The sequence below is a fragment of the Natator depressus genome, chromosome 6 (genome assembly GCF_965152275.1).
Source record: "Natator depressus isolate rNatDep1 chromosome 6, rNatDep2.hap1, whole genome shotgun sequence".
NCBI classification, from domain to species: domain Eukaryota; kingdom Metazoa; phylum Chordata; order Testudines; family Cheloniidae; genus Natator; species Natator depressus.
The window spans coordinates 63,650,294-63,666,688 of NC_134239.1; the positions used below are offsets into that span (position 1 = coordinate 63,650,294).

General features: G+C 45.6%; 1 protein-coding gene across 6 annotated transcripts in view; it reads right to left on the reverse strand.

Moving 5' to 3' along the window:
* The window catches only part of ACTN1 (actinin alpha 1), a 137,882-nt gene that overhangs the window by 55,872 nt on the left and 65,615 nt on the right, over positions 1-16,395 (reverse strand). For all 6 annotated transcript variants that reach the window (XM_074955537.1, XM_074955533.1, XM_074955531.1 and 3 more), the window contains exons 2-3: positions 15,450-15,564; positions 9,315-9,434 (exon numbers count right to left, since the gene is read on the reverse strand). In XM_074955537.1, coding sequence (XP_074811638.1) covers positions 9,315-9,434; positions 15,450-15,564 — 235 coding nt within the window. The remainder of the gene's footprint in view (positions 1-9,314; positions 9,435-15,449; positions 15,565-16,395) is intronic.

The following is a 16,395-nucleotide window of genomic DNA, read 5'->3' on the forward strand; positions in this document are numbered from 1 at the left end:
GTCTCATTAGAGTTGGTATGGCAACCCCCATTTTTTCCATGTTCTCTGTATAAGAGATAGATAGATAGATATTCCTACTGTATTTTCCACTGCATGCATCTGATGAAGTGGGTGTTGGCCCACGAAAGCTTATGCCCAAATAAATTTGTTAAGTCTCTAAGGTGCCACAAGTACTCCTTGTTCTCTCTCCTACAGCTGTGTTCCTAGTGCCCAAGGTATGCTGCAAGTTCATTCCACTATAGGATTCGTGTGGTGCCCTTGGACTATCGCTGTTTCTAACATAAGGGAGCAAAGCTCACAGTGCAGCATGGAGTTGCTACTTCCACACTACAAAGAGAATCTTTGACACCACAGAAGTGACAAAGGAGTTAAATGTAACCATTCAGAGCAACCTCACACTTGTTTAATTAAAAGCTCTGGATGTTTGCTCCCCATCAGCCCAGCTAACACTGAACAGTTGGAGAGCAGTTTCTGTGGGACATTATAGGGCTCATGATCGGATCAGAGAGTGCCTCCTGCTGTGTAACCAACTGCCTGATTAGGCTTTGTAACGCTTTTCTGAGGTGTGAGCGCTATAAGAATTATTTGCGCACTTCCGCTAGTGACACCAAGCGGCTGTTCTAAACCGTAACCGCAAGTGCATGTTATTAATGTGATTTAAACTGATCTATACCCATATTGAATGCGAGACTAAAACAGATGAGGCATTGCTGCTAATGGCAGGAAATGTTTTGCACCAGTAAATGCACTTCCATTTGACCCCCATTATTACACCATGCACTCTTAACAAGAGACGCAAAAATTACAGCACCTCCATCCATTTGTTTGGCAGCCAATTAAGGGCTGACAAATAGTCACTCTTCAGGAATAAGACTGGCTGGCTCTGGAGATCTGGAGTTTGAAATGCCATCACCCTTTTCATATGCATAATCCAGGAACCCTGACCGTCTGGATAACATAGGTACCATGCTCTCTTCTTCTCTCCTAACCTCAGTGGTAAGAAGCAGGGTCAAAATAATTAATTTCCCCTCCTGGCCATTTATATGAGTCACCCGCTAGAACACAGCCACTGCAAAAGCAGTTTGCTGCTGTCTGGATAATTGGCAGGATAGGATATGATACAATTAGGAAGTTAAATAGACACCACTCTGTTGACGAGTGTCCATCAACATGCCAGCATTGATCAAAATGAGGCACAGTAAAAGGCAATGAGCCCTGAGGTCACTCCCACGTTTTATTAATCTTAACAGGACAAATAAAAAAATATAGAACAGCCTTCAAGCAGAGGTCTATAGGAGGCACACTACTACTGATGGACTGGGACAGATCAATTCCGAGGACAGATCATTGGGCATCAGCCATCTGGGTATGCATGCCACACAGTCCTTTCACATGCTCACCCAGTTCCCCAACTGCGGCGGGCAGGAGGTGGAGATAAAGATAACCTGTTTTGTAAATGCTGAAGTGCAGAGGTCTCCTTGCTTTCTCTTTCCGCTGCTCATGAACTGACACAAACCCTTACTCTGCTTTCTGTCTGCAGGTCTGTGCTGTCCAGGATTTAAAGCAGACATCTTGCTCAGATGGCACCTTTTATATTGTTGCATTCCTTGAGCCGGATATTCATCTCTCTTACACTGATTTAAATCAGGAGTAATTCCACTGAAGCCAGAGTTACACTGGGTTACACAAAAGAAGAATCAAGCCTCGCATGTTTAAGAAATGGATTGTTTTCTGTCTACACTGGAGATGCAAGTAAAGTAATGCAAGTAGTGAGGAGTTAAAGTTGGCCCTCTTGAACTTGACTGAATCCTGATATCATACCCAATGTGGAATCTATTACATCAAAGAAAGACCTCTGCAGAATGAGATTTTTAGTGTCAGATAAAGAAACATTTGGAAGTCACCCCTGGCTACAACACCCTTGACCCAGATTTTTACAGCTGTCTTGTACTGCGAGTGCCCCAGACAGCCTCCAATTAAGTCATTTTTAAAAGGTTAATAGTGATGCTTGAGGTTACCAGTTGAAGATAGTTGTAAAAGCTGTGGTTAGGTTTCACTGGTTATTCCTTTCGCTTACAGTGCATTTCATTCAGCTTCGACAAGGAAAAGCAGCCAGCTCTGTTACTGTTTATAAAGAAGTCAATTCCACTTTCTGGTTCATGTGCACCAACACAATGCTTTGTTTGGCTTGTAAATACCAGAGAATATTTGTTGGAATGTAAGAAAAATATCATGGAAAATATTACCATTGGCTTTGTGTCTGATAAAACCAAGACTGCCCCCCTGCCCCCTCCCCCCTGCCGATTCCCACCCCCCAGGACTGCACATCTGAACAGTCCTGAGAATCAGCGTGGGGTGGGCTCAATATCCAAGCCTGCACTCCCTCTTGCCCCCCTGGACCTCCGCACCATGTGGGGCCAGGAATCAGTGTGGGGTGGATTCAATATCCAAGCCTGCTCCCCCTCTTTCACCCCCAGACCTCCCCACCATGTGGGGCCAGGAATCAGTGTGGGGAGGGCTCCTTCTCCAATGCTTGCTCCCTCCCACACCTAGAGCGCCAGGCCAGGAATCAGTGTGGGGCTCAGCCGTCTCCAAAGAATATTTTCATCAGTTGCCCGTGCTTAACAGTTTCCCATGGATTTCTTCCTGGGCTTGCTTTTTTGGAAGGGGGTGGGAAACAATTCTGTCTCATTTAATAAATAGGTTTAGACACAGATAAGGGCAATAACAAACTGCTGTTTAATACAGATATACAGAGAGAGAGTGCGCATGCCTGGGTATCAGGTCCTTTGGATGCCACATGGCAGCCTTACTCTGAGACTGGCAAGACTGTTTTAGGGTGAGAAATGCACTTGCCTGGCCAAAGTTTCCCCCCCTTTTGTAGTAAGCTACTTGGATAACTTCCTAGCTCAGTCCCACCTGCTTGAGGAGTTTATGGTTTGTTTTCTTGAGCTGTGTTAGTTGCATTTTGACTGCCTCATTGGTTTTTATTTTCTAGTTTGCTGATGTGTTGACTTTTTGAAGTCTTAATTTAGGCTATTAAAATACCTGCACCAGGAAAGCTCATAATCCCTTCAGTGGGCAGAGTTACTGTCACACCAGGGACATTAAAGCAGAGGCCCATTTTTAATGCTGATATATATGCATTTCACTTAGCACCTAGACCTTCTTACTCCATGAACTGCAGCTGTTTGGGCTAAGCCTCACCACATATTCAGTGGCAAAAAACTACTTTACTGTAGTTTTTAGGTTGCTTGGTGGTTGCAGCAAAACTCAAATATCTGAAAACCAGGAAAGTTAAGGCAGCCCATAAACCTTAACTCTGCCCTCTTTCAGCAATGCCTTAACATGCTCTGTTAACCAACACACACAGCCAACTCCACAGCTGCTGAAATGTACAAGCTCCTCACCTCCTTTTACAGCCAATTCACTCTCACTCACAGGATTCCAGCTAACATTATTAAAGTACAAAAAAGACCTACGCCAAAGGGAGCTAGGTCAACTGGAAAATTCACCCAGTGACCTTGTGCTGTCTTCAGAACACCTCCCAAACCATGCGGCTGACCCATTCAAAGCATCCCCTTCTCCAGCCTAGCCCCCTCCCATACTATACCCTCGGCCTCCCACTGCAAGCCCTAAAGTCTTCGCTGCCTGCTCTGCAAACATTTCTATGTCAGTTACCTCCCATTTCTGTAACCACATTCACCTCCAAGGCCTGGAGTGAAGGATAATTATGTTACAATGGAACAGTGTTGTGATACAGGAAGGTTGGGGTGCAGGGTGGTTGGAATCCACTGGCAAAGCTAGAGGTGCAGGGGATGGAGTACCTTGGCAGAGCTAAATGTGCCATACCCCTCCTCACCTTAGCCCCCAACCTCTCTCACCTCCCTACCATCCATCCCCCTCCCTTCACTGCAGCCCCAAACCCCTCTCCTCCTATTCCCCCACTTCTCAGCCCCCAATATCCCGCTCCTCCCAGGAATCTTTCATATGTCTATTTTTTCCCCCAAACACTTTGATTACATTCCCCCAGTACAAAACTGCCACCATGACTCACAAAACTGTAACTGATGTCAGGCTGCGTCTACAACTCATTTTATCTTAGGTGGGGGTCTGATTAACTTATCCTTAGATATATTAAATGAAGGTTGGAGTTCACAGCCATCAAGAGGTCTGTGATTCATCCAGTAATTAGTGCCTTTCAGTTTAAGAGTACAAGGTAGCAGAAGGAAACCTTTCCTGGGGTGGGGGCACCTGGCCTGTAATTTAGGAACCCATTGGTCAAATTACCCCAAATCTGGATTACTAACCCTGTGCAAAAACACATACTGAGAAACTTTTTTTAAAATAGCTACTGGGGGAGGGGCTTATAATCTCCAGAATCCCTGGCTCAAAGGATTCCAAGTTTGGGTCACTAATCCTATTCTGAACCCTCCTGAGGCACACCAACATTCAAAGAAATCTAACTCAGCATGTCAATTTTAGAGGCCTTAGGTCAACTTTTAAACAGATATCAGGATGCAACCCTAAGTACGGTGGTGCTCCCTCACCACTATAAATAGTTAAATTATTGTGGCATAGCTAAAATACAACTCCATGCTCATGCAGTGATCACTTAGGCTTGGTTATAGCTTGTGCTGTCGTTAAAGAACACGTATCAGCTTTCTGGATAGAGATCAGCCAATCTTCAGTCCTAACTTTCAGCACCCCCTGCTACCTTAGTCCCAGCCTCCCCACAGATTCAGACACTGGCACATACAGACCAAGGAAGAATTTAAAATTAGTACACCAGCTAGTCCCACACTGGTTTTGAATTGATCTCTGTTGTTTTCTGCACCTGCTTCACCTGAGGAGAGGCTCTGACAATCACAGGCTTTCCACAGTCCTGTACCAGATAGTTTTATCTGCACCACATTTCTTCAGAGTATAAGCAGGAACAGCTCTTTTGATTATCATAAGCAAGGCCATTCCCTTGATGACATTAATGGCCAGATATTGGTTGGGGCAGTAATTCGGCCAGCTGTAATCCTCACCCTATCGGTTAAGCAAACAAAATGGAACAAATGCAACTACCTAGCTGCCAACCAGAAAGGGAGGAGGATGCAGATATCTTTCAAAGAAATAAAGAGATGAAGGAAATGCCCCACCTAAAGAGGAAGGATGGATTGTGGCCAAACCAATGGAGAAGGCAATTGAGGAGATCTGGGTGTGACAGTTTTGGGAAACTGCCTATATGAACTTACGAATTCCTGTATGATTTTATGAACTCTATTTTCTTATATGTCTTCCACTAATGATGGTCACATTAGATTACATCATCCCCATTGTGTTGGGGGTGGAGGGGGAAAGTGTGACACATCTAAGCATCTAGAAAAGGAGTACTTGTGGCACCTTAGAGACTAACCAATTTATTTGAGCATAAGCTTTCGTGAGCTACAGCTCGCTTCATCGGATGCATACTGTGGAAAATCATCTGTCCCTGAATTCAAGTGTCATTAAAGGCCATCAGTAATTGATTAATCTTGCCTTAACAGAACAATGGGGACTACTGGCCAAAGACTCTTCACTTGCTAATGACAACTACTGTAGCAAACAGAGGGTGCTGGCAGCTGCAGCTCAGAAGTCAGATCGGAGAATGGAAAAACCCCAGGGAGGAGACAAGGTGTTAGAATCTGCTATTAAAAGGAGACACTCCCACTAACAAGGAGAGACCAGAAGAGAAGACCTGGCAGGAGGAGAAGTGGTGGTACAGAAGGATCCTGGATTCCCTGTAGGACACTAATACCCAAAGGACTCTCGGGAGAAAACTGAGGGCGGGACTTGAGTGCATGCATTTCTTATTCTTCCATAGATCTGTATATCTCTGTGTCATGTCTATGAGCCAAGTGCATGGGCTTAGAGGTGCCTCTGCAAAGTCTCTGTGTTACTTGCTTTAACTGTCACAAAGTCCCCAAAGGGTGAAACTGTAAAGTAGAGTACACCACCTCTGCTGATGGAGTTCTGGAGAGGGTATGAGAGATCTACCAATGAGACTTGGGTGGGGGGTCCACCCTGATCTTGGGGCCTAGGGCTGCTGGGTCCACACCAAGAAGGGGTACTAGTATTGGAGTCTGTACTCCAGGGACGTGCCTGAAAGGCCAGACTCTCAGACAGCATCTGGATGTTGCTCAGAGTCACTAATCTTAAAACACATGGGATACAAGGTTTGGGTCCAAAACAGCAGCCTGGTGACAGTCCACAAGGGGGAGTCCATCCTGGGCTCCAGTACTGGGTTTAATTCCTGGCTCTATCACATGCTTTCTCTGGGCACTATGGCTAAATAATTTAGTCTCCTCTGGTAAATTGGGATAATCAACCTTGATAACCTCACATAGGCATGTGAGGATAAATCCATAAATGCTTTGGATATGCTCAAATACTACAGTAACAGTGGCAATATAGATGGAATCTAAATACAGGACTGGTAAGGAGGGACAACCATGCAGAGGTGAAAGTAAGCCGGTACGTCCCGGCTTCTCCAGGTGGCAACTGAAAGGGCCTGGGGCTCCCAGCTGCGGCTGGAGCCCCAGGCCCTTTAACTGGCCGCCAGAGCACCACTGCTAGAGCCCTGGGGTAGCAGCAGCGGGGCTCCGGGGGCTATTTAAAGGGCCGAAGCTCCTGCTGCTTCCACTGCCCCAAGCCCTTTAAATAGCCGCCAGAGCCCCGCCGCCGCTACCCCAGGGCTCCAGGGGCTATTTAAAGGGCCAGGGCGGTGGAAGCAGGGGAGTCCTGGGCCCTTTAAATAGCCCCCAGAGCCATGGAGTAATGACAGGGCTCTGGCAGCTATTTAAAGGGCCCAAGGCAGTAGAGCCCCAGGCCCTTTAAATAGCCCCCAGAGCCCTGCTGCCGGAGCCCTGGGGTAGCAGCGGCAGCCCAGGGCTCCAGCAGCGGTTTAAAGGGCCCAGGGCGGTAGCGACGGCCGAGCCCTGGGCTCTTTAAACTGCTGCTGGAGCCCTCGGCTGCTGCTGCTACCCTGGGAGGGGAAGGGCACTTATTGGTACAGGGTGGGCCTGGGCTGGCTCTGACCCCCCCATCCCGGCCCCTTCTGCCCAAGGCCCCGCCCCTTCTGGGGGCCAGAGCTGGTCCCAACCCAGCCCCATTCCGGTAAGTCCCTATTTCTACTTTCACCCCTGCAACCATGTCATGGAGTTGGAATCCATATCAGCAGACAAGTTGTTTAGTTTTGCAGTAATCAGAGCACACATCCCCAACTGAGACCTGAAGGGGTCACTGGTTAACAACATGTACTGCAGAATCCTTGGAAGAAGGGTGCCCTAAGAACAAAAACTCCCTTGAAGTGCAGGAGGTTGACATTATACCCATTTTTACAGATTGCTAAAAACTGAGACAGACTTAAGGCCACAGTTTTCAAAATGTATTCTTGTTTTGGGTGCCTCCATTTTTGGCCACTCAGTTTTTGACCTCAAAGACCCAATTTTTGGAGCTAAGAACATCGGAATGGCCAGACTGAGTCAGACTCATGGTCCATCTAGCCCAGTATCTGTCTTGACAGTGGCCAGTGCCCAGTGCCCCAGAGGGAATGAACAGAACAGGGCAATCATCAAGTGACCCATCCCTTGCAATCCAGTCCCAACATCTGTCAGTCAGAGGCCTAGGGATATGTAGCCTAGAGCAGGGGGTTGCATCCCTGACCATCTTGGCTAATAGCCACTGATGGATCTATCCTCTATGAACTTCTCTTTTTTGAATCCAGTTACAGTTTTGGCCGTCACAACATCCCCTGGCAATGAGTTCCATAGGTTGACTGTGTGTTGTGTAGAGAAATATTTTTTCTTGTTTGTTTTAAACCTGCTTCCTATTCATTTCATTGGGTGACCCCTGGTTTTTGTATTATGTGAAGGAGTAAATAACACTTCCTTATTCTCTTTCTCCACACCAGTCATGATTTTATAGACCTCTATCATATTTCCCCTTAGTCGTCTCTTTTCCAAGATGAACAGTCCCAGTCTTTTTAATCTCTCCTCGTACGGAAGCTGTTCCATACCCTTCATCATTTTTGTTGCCCTTCTCTGTACCTTTCCCATTTCTAATATATCATCTTTTTGAAGGAGCTGCTGGTGCTCAGCACTTCTGAGGGGGGTGGGGGAAAAAAGAACAACTTTTGACAACTCAAACTGAGCATCCACAAGAGTGGACATTTGGGCTAAATAACTTTCCCAGCTCTGCAACAGGTTTGTTGCAGGGTCTCTGGCAATGTACCCAGGAGTCTGGCTTCTCGCCTTATCAATTAAGCCAGAGAGCATTACTTCATATAGTAGAATAGACAATAGAGCAAAAAAAATGAAAAAAAAAAATGGGGGAAAACTATAGAGAAAAATTGTCCCCCCCAGTAGAAAATGAACGATCCATTTCTTATTTAACATAATCAAAATGTAAACATTAAGAATCTGACTAAATAAGTAAAACTATATACTTGCTTAAATAAATGTGTATCTTCCTGATTAGCAAAAAGAAGCACCAAATTTAGTGTAAAGGCTGTATTAAGTGGCAAACCAATGCCTTTTAATTGTTACCAACCAATGAGAATCAGCCTCTCTTTAGGAAAATAACAAAAGTACAAATGCAAAAGACAATTACAACTGATTATTTAAATCAAGGTTTCCTGCTTGCTGATTTAAATTTGATTAAAATTGGTAATTAAAAAAAAATTCACTCCACTCTGGCCTCTGCATAACCTCACCACCATTAGACCAAGCCCCTTCTCCACAGACCGTACTGTCTAAAACAGCTTCCTTGTCTCTCCACTTTTACAAATCTCAGCTGAAGGAATCTTTTCTCCCTCACGCACTTCTTACTCTTGCTCCCCTTGTATTTAACTCCATATTCCAAATATACATGGAACAGTTTTATTTTATACAACATCTTTCATACATGAAATATTTATAGCCTCTCTAAACATTGCCACTGAGTCAGAGCTGGAAAGTTAGAAAAAGTGTATGGCAAGAAAAGCACAGACCTCTCAACGCTGCAACCGTACTGGCAAGTGGGATTTCAGTCTTCATCAAGGGGCAGCTCCCCCACCCCTTGCCTTACACAGAGAGGCATGAGCTAGGTTATAAACAAGGCTATACAGTGGGGGGAAGAGGGGAGCGGAGGGGCAGGGGGGAGGGTTGCGCAGGGGAGAGAATGTGGTGTCGACTGGGGGAAATAGCATATTTAGACTGGGTCTAAAATGGAGGGAGCTGCCAGTCCACCCATCATCACCCGCCCCCCTCCAGATTTTGAGCGTTAGAGGTATGCACTGGCTCCCTTACCTTCTGCTCCAATAGACACCAGCTTCACTCCTTTGCTAGCAATGAAATCCAGGGCCTTGTTCACATTGGAGATTTTGTGCACTCGCATTTTGCCTCTTTCAGGCTTAGCCAAACGTTCACCTAGCCAGAAAGAGGAGGGAAAAAAAACAACACAAAACAAATTCGGAACTGCTCCATTCCACTCTCCCCACCAACAGTCCAAGCAGGCAGATCTAATAAGATAACCCCGATGCTTGATCCAAATTACACACTTTCTTGCCCTCAGCAGTGAAGATACAGCACACAATCTTTTTGGTCACTTCCTGGGAATTCTAATAATTGATGCACTTTGCTGAACCCTCCCCCCAACAAAACCCCAGCAAATACAAAGAGCACCCTTGAAGAGACTGTTGGAGGGGAGGGGAGTATTACCATTACCACACCTCAGACAGTTATTGGACTAGGCCACTCCCCATAATCTTTGATGCATGCTCTGGAGAGCCTATCAGCCATAAGTTACAAGTAACTGGTCTGTGCCCCAAAACTTGCTTCCCTATGTTCCAGGGCAGGACAATCTCTCATGAAACTTCTCTGCCATGGAACTCACTGTTGCCAACGATCAGACGAGCACAAGCCTCACCTTTTTTAGGACACGGTGAGAAACAAGGCCACAGCTGTGGGGAAGGCCACCAGCCTGCTGAATGGCTCCTGCCAGGGTACATTCACCAGCTGGCCAGGGACAGCGACTGACTCCTCACAGTTCTGTCTGGGGAACGGGGGAAGCCTTCCCAGCACCTTGTGGCTGCAGAGATCTGGTGTCAATGGCCCCACACAGTCACTCCCCAGCTGGGAGCCTTGGAGCTCTCCCTGGGCAAAAAACTTCAGCAATGGGCTAGCCTTCCCCTTTGGCTGGAGGCTCATCCTCCTCCTTCCAATCCTGCCCAGTAGTCTCTGCTCTGCCCCATCAGGGCCACAGCCTACTCTTCCCTTCTTACCGCCCCCCCCACCCCCCTTCCTGCTGGGGTCCTCGCAGTCCTACTACCTGTACTCCAAGAAGCAGCAAGCTGAGAGAAAACGAGCAGTAAAGGTGTGTCCTCCAAGCTTGCCTGGAAAAGGAGGCTCTGCAGTTGCAGTTTCGCAACCCACACAGACCTGATCCTCCAAGGGCTAGAGGGGCTAGCAACAGTCAATCAGGGCCCTGCTTAGCAGTTCAGTTTCTCACTGGAACCAGAGGAGTGCGCCTCTCTGGCCACATGAACTTGAGGGACAACGGAGTTTGTTTTCTGGATGCATTTTGCATAGCTGGGTTTGCAGGAAAAGAAAGGACCTAAGAATCGTAACCCTGAGATAAGGGTGAAGCTAAGGGGGCCAGGGAGGAAGAGACCCAGGAAGAAGCAGCAATGAATTGAATCGAGCTGTACATGGCTACTGTTTAGAGAGTCCCTAGGTGGGACCCTGGAGTAGTGTGTGGGCCTGGGTTCCCCTCCTAGCCACAGATAAAGTGTCAAACCCCTAAAGGGGGTAGGGCTTATTTGGGAGCCTGAACAAAGGGCTGAATTTAAAGGACGCAGACCAGGGGCTGAAGACCCTAGCAAGAGCAAATAGACTGTTTATTGGACTCTAATACCCTGGAAAGGGTTCATTTGGACTTTGACTTGGCTGGAGGGGCAAACCGCTAAGACCCGCCAAGGTTGGCTGGAAGCCTACAGGAGGCACCAGGGGCGAGAGGACTACAATACTGCACCCAGCTGCAAGGAGGTGCTCAAGAGGTGACTGCCCTTTCACGGGGAGCAACACAGCTCTTTGACAAGAGCAAGTAATCACTACTTGGATGGGGCTGGATCTCACAGCAAACACCAAATTCTGACTTGAGTAGAGCTTGGAGAATAGTTTGCTTCCGGTACATTTGTGGCCCTTTTGATTGGTTTCCTGTGAATATTCGCCTGATCCAGTTTAACTGGCATTCATAGAAAACAAAAAGCTCGCACAAACTCAAATTGAATTTTAATATATATCCTATAAGCATTTACACCAGAAACCTAATTAGATAGGCACATGTCACCAATCACCTAAGCAGAATCATCCAAATGTCAAAGAGAGAGTTACAGAGTTCAAAAAACTGCAAGAGGTTTTACATTCAGAACTAATTTTAACAAGTTGTGGAACATCCACAGAGATATAAAAGTGCAAATTTGGTTAAGTTATTTGTTAGTGGTTATTCACTCAGTTCATTTCTCGTTCCAAAGTCTACTCCTAAGGCCCAATCCTGCATCATTTAACTCAATGGGAGCAGGATCAGACTCAATTTCACTAGGTTTAATTGGGAAGAGACGTTATTTTTTCCATGAACTCTTCTGCCCCACTGAAGAAAGATGTGTTGTTTCTTTAACAAAAGTTTGGAAAGGTGAAGGGGGAAAAAGTAGCAGATTACTTCAATGGGCATTCTCTCCCTCCCACAGAGAGAAAAAATTATTTTATCTCCAATTATAATAATTGTTTCCATTATTTATTGCAGGCCTGTTTCTTTTTACCTGACAATCAAGAAGAGAGACACTCATCTTAACCCTACGGTGTAAACAAGTTTATTTACCGAAATTACTACTGCCAGCTTAGATTTTAAAAAATTCTCTTACTTTAATAGTCTACAACAGTGGTTCTCAACCTGGGGTACATGTATCCCTGGGGATACACAGAGGTCTTCCAGGGGGTACATCAACTCCTCTAGATATTTGCCTAGTTTTACAACAGGCTACATAAAAAGCACTAGCAAAGTCAGTACAAACTAAAATTTCATACAATGACTTATTTATACTGCTCTATATACTATACACTGAAATGTAAGTACACTATTTATATTTCAATTGATTTATTTTAGAATTATATGGCAAAAATGATAAAGTAAGCAATTTTTCAGCAACACTGCGCTGTGACACTTTGTATGTCTGATTTTGTAAGTAAGCAGTTTTTAAGTGAGGTGACACTTGGGGTACACAAATCAAGAAAAGGGTACTGTAGTCTAGAAATGTTGAGAGCCACTGGTCTAAAGTACATGACACACTGCTGCTTTCATTTTGCATTTCTCCAAGCTTGCATAATGAAAGTCATTGCAAACAAAAGTGAAGCTGGCTTCAATCAGTTTCAGCATGAGGTTCTCAGTGTTTCAGACATTACAGCAAGATATTTATTTATTTAAAAATAACTTTGCAGTGGAAAAAATTGAAGAACTGAGGACCTTTCCATTAGACTAGAATCATTTTTAACAAATAAGATTTCAGAGCAAAGTGTCAAATGACTGTGTGCCTGTAAAATTTTTTCCCTCATAGGTTATTAGAGCTAAACCATGTGAGAAGTGTTTTGGGTTCCCCCTGCCTTCACTTTGTACTGTTTGCATTGCTGCTTTACTTTTCTGTACTACGCTCAGCCAATTAAAATAATCTTGTCACTTCCACTTCCTGGTTCTCATGTACAAGCCCAAGCCTGTAGTTTGGGGGCCAAAAAATGCAAAGAACTGTTGGCTTAAAAGCTGCTTAGAGTGGAATTTGTTTGATTAAAAAATGCTATTGGTCAGCTGCTTTGTAAAGGGGGCGGGGAAGGAAGCTGTTTTTCAGGCCAAACCTTGTAATAGGGCCAGATCATCACCACCTAATGTAAAAGCAAAAGGAAGGGGCTTTCCTTGTGGAAATCTTCCCATAATACCCTGTTTGGAGGGGGAACCGTACCTGCCTGCCCCATTTGCACCCCAGTCTGGTGGATCCATGGGACGCTAGGGCAATCTGCACAGAAACCCTATCTCACCACAGCACTTCTAGCAGCACCCTCCCTCTTGCTCTCTGGCAGTTGTGCTACCAGGGATTCTATCCCACCCCGTGGCCAATTCCGACAAGGGTGACCAAACATCCCAATTTTATAAGGAGAGTCCTAATTTGTGTGTGTGTTACCACCTCCCACTTGCTATCTGGTCACGCTAGTTCTCACTAGCGCATGGAGAGGCTCAGATCTGCTCATGGATCTCAGCAGAGCTGACATGGCCCATTATTATTGTACTGAGCCTGGTGCCTCATTACTGGGGCACCTTTTCCCAGTCCCTGTGGGCTCAAAGGAACGGATCTAGCCACTGGAGGGCACTGTTACTCAGTTCAAAATCTAGCCAGTAGAGAGCTCCACCATCCCCAGAGGACAGGAAGAGGAAGGACACTCTGGAGGTCAGAGGCGGCTCTGGAGAGAGCCAGGGTTGTAAAAGAAGAAGGACAGCAGACAGAGGCAGTAGCCTGGAGGCTGAGACTGGAAGGCTGTGAGCCAGGCAGACACACCCAGTTGGCAGGGGACTTGGAGTAACTGCAGCAGGAGTATGCAAGGCATCAGCCTACATGCAAGGTAGTGGCTGGGATCCACATCCACACTGAGACCCTACCCTTTATATCCCTGTACTGGATTGCCCCTAGGAGCTGGGTTACTGTAACTGTGCCTAAGTAACCATGCCTTTTAGTGTCTAGCAGTCCTAGTAAAGGAATCCTCCCGTACTCAAAAAGTATGAGTGTTTAAGGGAACTATCAAGGGCCTGAACTTTTAGAGCAGAGTGCTTGGAGCACATGCCACACCCAGCTGCATTCCAGGTACATCTACACTGCAGCTGGGAACATGCTTCCTGGGCAGCTAGCCTGAGCTTCCACCCATGCTACTCTGAGCTACACTGCTATTCTTAGCACTCTAGCACGCTGCTGCAGTGTAGACATGCCGTTAGAGGCAGACTGGTGCATCACATCACTCAAACACACTGCTATAGACCGGACCACTTACAATATTTAGAATGCCACAGTGCTCAGAATGGGTTCCAGCATATATGGGAACCCACTGTCCTTGCCCTAAACCAGGGGTAGTCAATTATATTTTGTCAAGGTCCAAATTTCCTGGTTAAGGTACAGTCAAGGTCCAGACTCCGGAGAAAAACAACAACAACCACCAACAACAAGTAAATAAAAAGATTTTGGGATCTGTTCAAAAATGTCTGGCCATCTAGATTTGGTCCACGGTCCACCTATTGACTACCCCTGCCCTAAACAGACAAAACCAGATGATTGACGGGAGACAAGGATGTAACAAACAGGGGTGGTGATAGCTACAAGTCATATTGGTTACTTTTAAGTTAAATGCACTGAGTTCCCCAACACATTCTCCCTCCATCTTCCAATCCCCTCATCTTCCCTTTAGCCTCAGCAAGCTGCAACTTGAATACCAGCATTGGTTCACATTTACCTCCCCACCTTCAACTCCTCCCCTGCATGTGAACAAGGGTTCACTAAAAATGTAAATAAATGAAATAAGCAGATGACTCAGTCAGCTAGTTTCTTACAAAAAAGGAGTATGTGCTGTGGAACTCCTATCCCTAACTTCAAAGTCAGAAGCATTTTGAACTCCGAACCCTCTAAAACTAGCAGCCTGAGGAAAAGAAAGGAACTTGAGGTTTCGTTGTGTCCTCAATTTCTTCAGAGCACAAAAAATGACACTCTAGATAGGGAGTTAGGGTTTGAGTGTCCCTGCTGAGGCATCTCTATTGGTAAGTACATGAGGTGGGGAAGGGAGCAAACCAAACAGAGGGCCATTATTGCTGGCATGGAAAGCCTGCTGAAGGAGCCATCAAAAGAAAGCCTAAGCATAAAAACCTCAGTTTTATATAAAATTGTACATCTCTCTCTCTCACATACATACATACATACACACACACACACACACACACAAACAGATTTTTTTGGTTCAGTGGCTGAAATGGGTGATGGAAGGGAGAAAAGTTAGTTTCGGGCCAAATAAAATGTTTTTAAAAAAAAGTCAAAAAATGTTTTGTTTTGAAAAGTATCAAAACATTTTGATTTTTTTTTTAAACTTATTTCTGGGAGGGCTGAGGGGTTGTTTTTGTTTTTACAAAAAAAATTCAGCGAATTCAACCCAATTCCTTGCTGACAGGAAGGGGTGGAGAGAGAAGAGCAAAAGCACTGGATAGTGGGCAGAGGCCATAAAACCTGAGCTTCGCTCTCAGTACACTGCAGAACAGGAACAGGCACAGACAAAGCTTCCACCACCACTGCCCATGCTGTCCTGAACGTATTTAGTAGTGGGTGAGCAACATTAATGACACTTAAACCCACACAAAACCCCTCTCACCTGAAATGACTTCCAGAAGTAACATGAGTTTAAGACCATCCCTGAAATCTTCCTCTATGTTCTCAATCTGTGTGCCGGCCTTGCGGAGGTGAGAGTTACACCATGCTGTGAATGTCTAGAAACAGGAGGGAAGAGAAGAAAAGAAAAGAGCAGTTGGTAATCTTCCCAGGGCCATATTACAGTTCCGAAAGGAAATACAGACAACCAAAGAACTGATGCTAGGATACAGGGGGTTACCTTCAAGCCACAATTAGACTGAACAACACTTGATGCATTGACCCTGCACAGCACTAGAGCCAGTACCTGAAGACACAAAGGGCCTGCAAAGCCCTTCCACGTGTAAGTACAATACTAATAAGAGTTTGGTAGAAACAACTCAATCCAGGGCTCCAGGATGATAAATTCTCCTGATCGCCCCCTAATTTTGGGTGCTCAGCTTGAGACACCTGAATCTGATTTTCAGAAATGTTAGGCATTCACAGCTCCCATTTACTTCCCTTGGCTGCAGGTGACTCAGTCACACAGTACGTCAGAGGGGAAAATAATCCGGGTCTACCTATTTCAAGGTGGGTGTTTGAACCAGAGGACCATTCTTTTACCCACCTTTTTCCTTCGTCAATAAAGCATTAGGAAGTACTACAGCCTGCACACTTACGCAGACTACATATTACAGAGCCTCTCAAAGTGTGAGAGCAACATCTTAAAAGGGATGGTCTTGTGGCCTACCTCCTCTCTGCTTCATAGTAACACAAGCCACCTCACCTCACCTTCGTGGTCATTTAACATCTTTACGGCAGCTGCTTAAGTAGAAGAATAAATGCTTGCCAAGTAACTGTGGTATTTGCTGCCTTTAATGCAATATAGTAGCTGGAAAAGAGAAAAATTAAGAATCTGATGACAAGCCACCACAAAGTGTTCTGTGGTCTGCTGATTGTCCATGGACCAT